The sequence below is a fragment of the Embiotoca jacksoni genome, unplaced genomic scaffold (assembly GCF_022577435.1).
Source record: "Embiotoca jacksoni isolate LCO1_2020_lvr unplaced genomic scaffold, fEmbJac1.0.p SCAF_42, whole genome shotgun sequence".
NCBI lineage: Eukaryota > Metazoa > Chordata > Actinopteri > Embiotocidae > Embiotoca > Embiotoca jacksoni.
The window spans coordinates 1869138-1879261 of NW_027185395.1; the positions used below are offsets into that span (position 1 = coordinate 1869138).

At 45.2% G+C, this 10124-nt stretch overlaps 1 protein-coding gene across 1 annotated transcript in view; it reads right to left on the reverse strand.

The window, feature by feature from the left end:
- The window catches only part of LOC138210036 (WD repeat-containing protein 7), a 107518-nt gene that overhangs the window by 86741 nt on the left and 10653 nt on the right, over positions 1–10124 (reverse strand). The window contains 5 exon segments of the mRNA XM_069168943.1: positions 1958–2153; positions 3469–3689; positions 4428–4560; positions 5403–5518; positions 5638–5788. Coding sequence (XP_069025044.1) covers positions 1958–2153; positions 3469–3689; positions 4428–4560; positions 5403–5518; positions 5638–5788 — 817 coding nt within the window.

A 10124-nucleotide genomic window follows, 5' to 3' on the forward strand; every position in this document is an offset into this window, starting at 1 on the left:
TGGCATCCAATTGGGATCTACTAAGATCTGCATGTTGCTGGGACAGCGACACATTTAGGACCCGCGACAGTGACCCATTCAGGACCAGGGACAGAGACCCATTCAGGACCAGGGACAGTGACCCATTCAGGACCAGGGACAGAGACCCATTCAGGACCAGGGACAGTGACGTATTCAGGACCCGGGACAGTGACCCATTCAGGACCAGGGACAGCGACCCATTCAGGACCAGGGATAGCGACGCATTTAGGACCCGGGACAGCGACGCATTCAGGACCAGGGACAGCGACGCATTCAGGACCAGGGACAGAGACGCATTTAGGACCAGGGACAGAGACCCATTCAGGACCAGGGACAGCGTCGCATTCAGGACCCGGGACAGAGACCCATTCAGGACCAGGGACAGCTACGCATTCAGGACCAGGGACAGCGACGCATTCAGGACCAGGGACAGAGACCCATTCAGGACCAGGGACAGTGACGTATTCAGGACCCGGGACAGTGACCCATTCAGGACCAGGGACAGCGACCCATTCAGGACCAGGGATAGCGACGCATTTAGGACCCGGGACAGCGACGCATTCAGGACCAGGGACAGCGACGCATTCAGGACCAGGGACAGAGACCCATTCAGGACCAGGGACAGAGACCCATTCAGGACCAGGGACAGCGTCGCATTCAGGACCCGGGACAGAGACCCATTCAGGACCAGGGACAGCTACGCATTCAGGACCAGGGACAGCGACGCATTCAGGGCCCGGGACAGCGACGCATTCAGCGCCCGGGACAGAGACGCATTCAGCGCCCGGGACAGCGACCAATTCAGGACCAGGGACAGCGACGCATTCAGGACCCGGGACAGAGACCCATTCAGGACCAGGGACAGCGACGCATTCGGGGCCCGGGACAGAGACGCATTCAGGGCCCGGGACAGCGACGCATTCAGGGCCCAGGACAGAAACGCATTCAGGGCCCGGGACAGCGACGGATTCAAGACCCGGGACAGCGACGCATTCAGGGCCCGGGACAGCGACGCATTCAGACCCCGGGACAGAGACGCATTCAGCGCCCGGGACAGAGATGCATTCAGGACCAGGGACAGAGACTGAAGAACAGAGATATCCCAGCAGAGATACTTACAGTGGCTCTTCCTTGTTGTTAGCTGTCAATCATCATTCAGTTCATCCAATAACTCGACATGTTTCAAGAATTTCTGCCTCTTACATCAGAAATGTTTATCGGGTGTAAAACTACGTTCTCTGCGTATTCTTTGGTTTCCTGCGTCTCTTTCTCACCACAATAAGAGCAGCCGTCTCTCATGTTCATCTGATTAATACCTTCAGTCGTATTAAAATACACACCAATCATCTCCTGTTTCTACTGTCATGTTTAGTAAGTATCTTTACAGCTGATAAATGTATATTTTCATTTCCCCTTTATTTTGCACGCCCAATATTAAATATGTATTCAGACAATGACGCAGAATGGACACCGTGTTAAATGAACCATTTTAAAGATGCAGTACTGGCTGCACGTCGTTAGTCGATCAGCTGGACATTATTCTGGCGGTGGAGTGAAGTTTCCACGTGATTTTACAAACGCAGAACTTTAGGAAACCAGGCTTCAAGACTCTAGAAAGATTCCTGAACAATTGGGTGTACTGGTTTCAAATCTGGTAATGATGAAGAACAGCGAACCGGTTTAGAGCTTCTAACGTGGGTGAAAATCTTTCAGGAATCTAATAATTAATTTAAAGCTGAAAGTCAGAAAAAAGTGGACAAAAACTTTGGTCTGAATGTTTGAAGTCATTCAACCAACTCTGTCCCGGATCAAAATAAATATGACACTTGGTGGGATGTGGTTGTTTTGGAGATATTCAGAAGTTCACCTGTGCAGAATAAAGGATTCACGTTGTGCTGCTGGTTTTTTCCGGCGTCAGAAGTCTCCTGGTTCTCACCTGTATCCATCTGCCAGACGTACACGGAGCCGTCGGAGCATCCCACCACCAGGTAGTCGTCCGCCGGACGCCACTTGATGACTTGGATGGGAAAGAGGTGGCGCGACGCCAGCATGATGCACTTCCTCTCTCTGAGACTGAGCAGGCCGACGGAGTGGTCGCTGGCCACCGAGCAGACGCAGTGCTGCACGCGGGTCTGCAGCGGGAACACAGGCAGCAGTCAACCTCCAAACATCGTACATGCGTGTATTCAAATCCACCTGTCAGACTACAAACTGACTGCACACATCAGGGAACGGAGAATCGGTTTTATCAGAGACTTCCCTCCTTCTTCCTGACTCCTCTCCAGTTATGTTTGTCGTAAAAGAATTTATGTTTCAAGGCAAAGTTTTATTGTTGTTCTTTTGCACAGGAGACATTTGTAAGCAAGTTAATGGGCTGCACCATTAATTGTTAAAAAAATAAATAAATAAATCAAAAAATCTCAATCTCGATTCACGCCTTCGTACAATCTCTTTTTTAAATGACAACGATTCTGACTCATTTTCATTTGGGACATCAGCTGCATCAAAACAAGCGCGCCAACTCTCTCAACCAATGAGGACGCAGCGTTACACCACATGACGCGGAGCAGCAAACAGAGAAAACTTCAGACATTGTAATGATTTCCCTGCTTTTTAAATATGATGTAATCTTCTCTGTCAGCTTCACCAGTGATGATAAACCATCAGTGATTTATTAGACTCTGTAGTAGCATTTTATCGATATACCTGATCTGAAATTTATAAGATTTCCTCGATCAATCTATATATTTATATTATTAATAATAACTTGTATCCTATTTCAGGCACCATCCTATTTTTTTGTTGTCTTCTATATCAGGTGTATGAAAGCAAATAACATTTATATTGAAAAAAAAAAAATATATATATATATATATACATATATATATATAAAATTCCTTTTGCTGCATGAAAGTACTGATGAAACATTCATGTTGGTGATAACGAGCTCCTTCAAACTGAACGACTTCGACTATATTTGGAAAAAAAACAACTTCTGACCTTCATTTAAGGTTTAATTTATGTTTCTAAAGTGAATAAAAAAACATCCCATGTCTTCATTAAAGCCTGCGAGTGACAGGTCAGCCTTTGTAGTCATGACGGCGGTCATCTGATTTCCATGGCAACACCACATTTCTCAACATTGATCTTAATGTCATTAGAACAATGCAGTCTGAAAGTCGTCTCCTGTTTTCATGTGTCTTGATTTGTGTGTGTGTGTGTGTGTGTGTGTGTGTGTGTGTGTGTGTGTGTGTGTGTGTGTGTGTGTGTGTGTGTGTGTGTGTGTGTGAGACCACAACAATACAATGCTATTAAAGTTATTTCCATAGTAACACAAGTCACTAACATTCAGATCTAATGTCACCAACAAAACACAGAGACACCAAACAAACAAACAAAAGACAGAACGGAGACATGGACAGATGTTCATGTATCCTGAAGTCTTACGCTGCAGTTCTCCGGCGGGACGATGAGCTGCGTGATCTCTCCTCCGTGGACGCAGAAGATGTGTTTCATCTCTCCGGTGAAAATGTCCCAGATGATGACGGAGAAGTCGACGCCGCCCGACACCAGCGAGCGCTGGTCGTAGCGCGGCGAGATCTGGTACGGGTACAGGACGCAGGTCACCTTGTTGCGGTGGCCTCGCAGGGTGCGGTGGGGCGGCCAGCCTGCAGGACAGACGGACGGACACAGATGGGACACCCGTCAGGAGCAGCTGGTTTATAAAGGAGGACTGAAGAATAGAAGCAGCCGAGTTCTGATGTGAAGAAACTTTTACTTCGGCCTATAAAAGTTTGCTTTGTGGTTCATCATTAAAAAGTGAGTTAAAAACAAACTGTAATTCTATTTCTCCCGTTTCTACCTGCTGATCCAGTTGTAGTTCGGACTCGTCTGAGATTTGTTTGTAAGAACTCTTGAAGTTCAGTGAGTCAGCTGCTGCTGAGCTCTGCTGCGTTCCAGATGACGTCCTTCCATCAGTCCACTAACTAACACTAATCTACCATGTCAGGACTCTGACTGTAGTTTTAACAGAGTCGTGTTGTTTCAAATCACACTGACAGGAAATGACCTCATCATGTGACCACATCACCCTCCAACATATCTGCAGCTTTAATTATTTTACCCAGAAATCAACGTGTTTTTGTGAAGTAGACACTTCATCTTCATCATCATCATCATCATCTTCATAGCAGCAGAAATAAAAAGTGTGTTCTACAGTTGGGTCAGAAGATTTGCTCCGGTTCAGCTAACAGGACGTCATGCTGCTCTATTTCCACCAGAGGCAGGTTAGTTTAAGTCCTCTGAACTTTTACTTTACTGCTGTAGAAAATGTTTTTCCACCTGAAACAGGTTTCATGAATAATAAATCTTCTGCCCCCCCCATCCCTCCCCCTCCTCCCCCTCACCTCTCCTGAGCATGTGCTCCCCCTGCAGCAGCTGCACGATGGCCGTCTGAGTGGCGGGAACCAGGATGATGCTGCCGTCTTCTCTCCCGCACACCAAGCGGCCCTGAGAGGGGATGTAGACGCTGGCCGTCACCTGAACACACACACACACACACACACACACACACACACACACACACACACACACACACACACACACACACATTTTTGAGCTCGTTTTGAGCCTAATGTCATTTCGGTCAAATTATAAATAAATGTATATTTGAATTCTTTAAACAATTAAAAAAAGGTCTGAGGATGAAAATTGCTGAAATATTCTTCAGACTCTGAATGAGGTTGATGAAAGTCTCCAGATTGTCGCTGCAGGATGATGTTTCGCTCACTTCTCCCACTCAGCACAAGAACACAGACACGACAGCGATCGCAGCGTGAAGATAAAAATGACTAAAAATGAGTCTGTTCCAACCTTCATAACAAACAAACACTTTCACAGCCTCATATCGACACGCACTTCCTTTTGTCTCCACTGGAGGTCACTGTTCATTCTGTCTCTTTATCACCAAGAGTGCATTGAGTTGATTGACCAATCACATCTTTTGAAGGGACGTGTCACCTAGCAACAGGGGCCAATCACCTGCTCACTACGATCAGGGTTTCTGTCCTTTCATTGATCAGGGTTGCTCTGAGAAGTTTCCTGAATCTCTCTTAAGATGAGACTCCTTGATAAAAACCTTTTAGCTCAGTTAGCAGCTCTGAGAGGATTCTGAGAAGCGTCATGTTCAGTTCTCCAACATGACAACATGCCATTAAAAACACCCTCAGCAGTCATTCCCCAGATAAACATCCAGGCCTTCTCGGGCCGTTAGCTTCCCCGGTCCATTCACCTCACTGAGCGTACAACGGGAGCATCTCTGAACTTTTTTTTTTTTTTTTTTTTTTGCCCCTCATACGTGTGACGTCGTCCTGTGTTCAAACCTTAATGGGTTCTTCTTTGCCGGGCAGGACGCTGAGCTGGTCGATGATCCCTGAGGACACCGGGGTCAACTTATCAAACGCCTCCTGGAGACTGACGGTGGACGACACCTGCAGCTCTGCAGCGACAGAGACGGAGAGACACGTGAGACGAGTTTAGAGACGAGCCTGTCAAAGGATGTAAAGATGTCCCCCAAAAACTGCAAACAGCTGGTCGCTACGGTTACGCCTCCTCTACCTGCAGAGGTGGACGGCGGCTGCGGAGGAGGAGCGGCATCCGGGATGCTCCACAGGGACATCCTGCCCGCCGAGTCTCCCTGGATCAGCAGCTTGTGGAAGGGCTCCCGCCGGCCGAAGAAGAAGCGAGTGACCGGAGGACAGATGAGGAGCTGGAAGGAAGGAGGAGGACGAGAAAAGACACGTGAACACCTGGAAACCCGAAGCCACCAAATCTCCACAGCTGGACGAGTTGTGTTTCCTCACTAGTTCTACCTAAACGCTCGGCAGAGATTATTATCACTTTGGGGGCTTTTTCGTTTCAGGTTTGGTGGCAGGTGAAGCTGAGATGTTTGGTTCTGCTCTCCGGTCATCTTCAAACAAACACACAGCAAACTGCAGGACAGCAGATCCACACATCTCTGATTCACCGGCACAGTCAACCGGTTTTTACTGAGAAAGAAAACCTCATGTAGAAGAAAACCGATCACTTCCTGTCAGGATGAGGGTCATGTGACCTCTGATTTATTCTGATTTGTCAGAATACACCAGACCTCTCTAGGACAAAGAACTACTGCTGCCAAACTAGTTTATCAATCAGTCCGGAGGTTTCTGCAGAATAATGGTGATGATGAGAGGACGGCAGCAAAGCTTTCTTTTTTATCCTAAAACGGACAATCCACCCTAAAACAGAACGACCCTCCACTCCCAAAACCTTTATTTGAAAGTCATTCTAACGCATGCAAAGACCAGCAGGAGTTTTTAATTCATGATTATCAGTTGTAGGATAAAACTTTAGCGGACTTTTAACAGAGCTAGTAGAAAAAGAGTGCGAGGTGCTGACCGAGAAAAATAACAGGCGTCCTGGTTCATATTCACCAACTCATGATAGAAAATCTCAACTTTTTGGGGGGATTGTTGCAAACAAAAATGTTTGATTTTTGCAGCAGACTTTAAACAACAAGAACATGAAGTTGTGGGAGTTAAAGGAAGAGTATTTAAATGTTTTTCACGCACTACCTGATGAAGCAATAAATATGTAATCACTTCCGTTGATAATATATTCACACAAATACGACCGATTTGTCCCTTGTGGACTCCACTGTCCATCTGAAACATGCCAGCTGGTGGAAACAGCAGGAAGACCCTCAGAAGACTCGACAGGTCGCTACTTCCTGAACGCTAAAAGCAAATCTGATGAAAACTGAACACTTGATGCCGGTGAGTCCCGGTTTCTGTTTCAGGGTGGGTTTTCCTCTGGACAGACACGCAGCAGCAGGATCTCAGCCGGCAGGTAGCTCACGGTATCATGCAACCTGCTGGTTTGTTTACGACGCCCTGATTGTTATTGTGACGGCTCCGTGACTTCACACCTGCCCGGGTTCTTGAGGAGAAACGCCCCGACGACCTCGTCAAAGGAGAACAAATCAAGAAATGAGAAGTTGGCCAAAGAGGAAAAATGTCCTAAAAGTTTCAGGTGGACGGCTGCAATGATCCATCAGACTGATAATGATGGACAGAATGAAAGCTGGGGGACCTGTGGTTGGTGTAAAGGTGGGGCGGGGGTGGGGTGGCGGGGGGAGGGGAGGCTGCAGTCACCACAGCAGCTACATTTGAAGGAGGAACAGAAGCAGGAGCAGGGCAGCAGAGGAGGTGATCAGTTAGTTCAGCTCTTCTGAACGCTGTGGACGAGCTGAGAGGATGCAAAGTGCCACCAACACACAACACACACACACACAACCATACACACATATACACAACACACACACACACAACCATACACACACAACACACACATACACACATATACACACATATACACAACACACACACACACACACACATATACACAACACACAACACACACACACATACACACAACACACACACACACGCACACACACACAACACAACACACACACACACACAACTACATCTTTAAACAAGATGTGAGTGATTAAATTCAACATCAGTATCGAACAAACGAAATGAAAGAGAACAAAAAGGAACTCAACCCACGGCGACCTGGAAGAATGTGGTGTTTGTTTTGAGCGCCTCTGTGCAGCAGGCGGACGGAGTTTCTCTACATTCACCTGGATACACCGAATACTGTCATGTAATCTAATACAGCCTCATGAGGTTCATTTAAACCATCGAAATACAATCTGTCACAAACGAAGACAGAGGAGCTCTCAGGAGCAAAAGAAAAGTTCAAACTATTGCTTTCAATTCTTAAATCGTCACGGCAACTGAATTCACCACGAGATCCTTCATAATTGAGGACGTCACGCTGAATTCATTAATTTCTTGATAAGTAATATCTTCGCATCATTTCAGCTGTGCTTAAGAAAGTTATTCCAGTCTTTTCTAATTTGCTATCACCCTGATGTTAATGAAACGCAACGCCTCCTGATGTTTCACAATAAAAGCTTACTAGGAAAAGAAGCCCTTTTTGCAGCTCTATGCCACTGAAAGGCTTTTATTGTGATAAATCAGTGCAGGAAGTTACCGACCAACGACTAAAAAAAAAAGAAAGAAAAAACAAGATCTAGCAACTTCAATCAGGTTTACTGAGAAACAGTCAGTGTGACTCACTGAAATGGAGTAATTAAGAAGGAAATGTATAATATCCAAACTTTATACAGTAGAGAAGCTTTTCAAAATAAAATAGTTATTTACAGATGGAAAATCTCCCCAAGCGAGCATTCAAAGAGGGATAAAACACAGAAAACACCATTTCCTCTCGTCCTGTCTGTATCCGATCATGTATTTCAACACAAATATCAAATTGTGGGAAATTTGAAAGCCTATATGGAGCTTTAAATATTAAAATATGCCTCAGACAACTGAATACAAACTAATTCTGAAGTTCTTCACCTGAATATTGACACGTAACTAACGTAAAAACGCTCTAGTCTGAAGTCTAGCCGTCACTTTGTGTGGTGCATCTCTGGTTTGTCAGACTCATTATTCTGTTAAAGAAACAGCAGCTCGGGGACTTTGCATGCATCTTCATCAGTATGAAGACAGATGAGGAGTGTGATGGTGCTTTTTGGAGGAGGAGTTTTGTTTTAGTGGGAAGAGAGCATGAAACCAGGTGAACCAGAGTGAGTTCAGTCCGTCAGGCAGGCAGGAAGGAAAGAAACCAAGAGAGGAGCGAACTCAACCGGCAGTTCGTCCCGCCGCCGTCGACCCAGCGGCTCACGCTCCCTCAAACCTCAGTGGGACCAAACCAACATCTGGAAACAGCTGCAGTCCTGCAGTGTCTGCTTCCACTTTAACAGCCATCACGGTTTCTTTTGTTTCTTCTGGATGTGCATGTTATTCCTCCTTTAATAGAACAATCTACGACATTTTTATACAGTTTAATAATCGGTTGATCGAGCTTCAGGGAAATTAAGCAGCTTCATTATATCAGAGAGAAAGAGCCAGATACTTAATGACCAGCGTTTCTTTGGGGAAAGTTATGGACTAACTACACTGATGGTGACGTGAGCTGCATCAGGATCTGATTCAGCATCAGCTGGGGAACATGACTGATGCCGAGTTGACATATAAAGTTGACTTTACTTTAAAATGCATTTTTCAACAGCTAAAATGAACTGCTGATATTATTTATGTCTAAAATGTCATGGAATATTTTTACCGTTTGTGTTTTGAGTCTAAAGATTTTTCTTTTCTTATCCTGTAATGATTTGTCAATTTTTTTATGAAAAACAATTGAAGTGAAACAAATGAGCAAACCTTGAAAAACAGCATTGTATTTGAAACTTTGGATTATTTTACATTATTCAATATAATTCCATATTTCATCAATTTCATTAATAAATTTCAATCGTCCATTTTTTGGTTGTACGTCATATTTTTTTCCTGAGTAGTTGTAATTTGTAGGAATTTAAATGATAATAAGTTGAATTGTCACTGAGCTTCTTTGATTGACACATGATGGCTGATCTCAAACTCTCCGCTCGGTCGTTTAACGAACCGTCCAACATACTATTTAATCATTTGACTCCTGAAACTCTGCGTGTGAGTTGGGAAGCTGACTTCACCTCCTGGTTTCTTACAGCTGAAGCGTGAAGCTGAGCCGCTGAGCGGATGTCGGCGTCTTCGTTGCTGTTCTCACAGCTCGCTCCTCTCGTCCGGACGTCACTTTCTGGCTGAGCTGCAAAGTCACAAAGTCCAAGAAAAAAACTCTGAACTATTTCCGATGTTCAGCCTCATCAGCTTCACCTTAACTTCCTTGAACCCTTTCATCCGACACACCACTGCTGAAAAGGACCGTACCGCTGGTTTTGTGTTTGTCCTTTATATTCCTGCTGATTATTTCAGTTCAGTTTTGATTTGCTTTCAGGCCGAATAGTTTCAGTCTCTCTAACCTTAACAGTCTCTCCAGCCTCCGGTGGGGTGCGTTGATTAAAAACACGCTTTGACCTGATTTGCTGAAGTTTGGCCAACATTCGTCCATTAATAAATTAATTTGGGGATTATATTTCCCTTTAATTACCC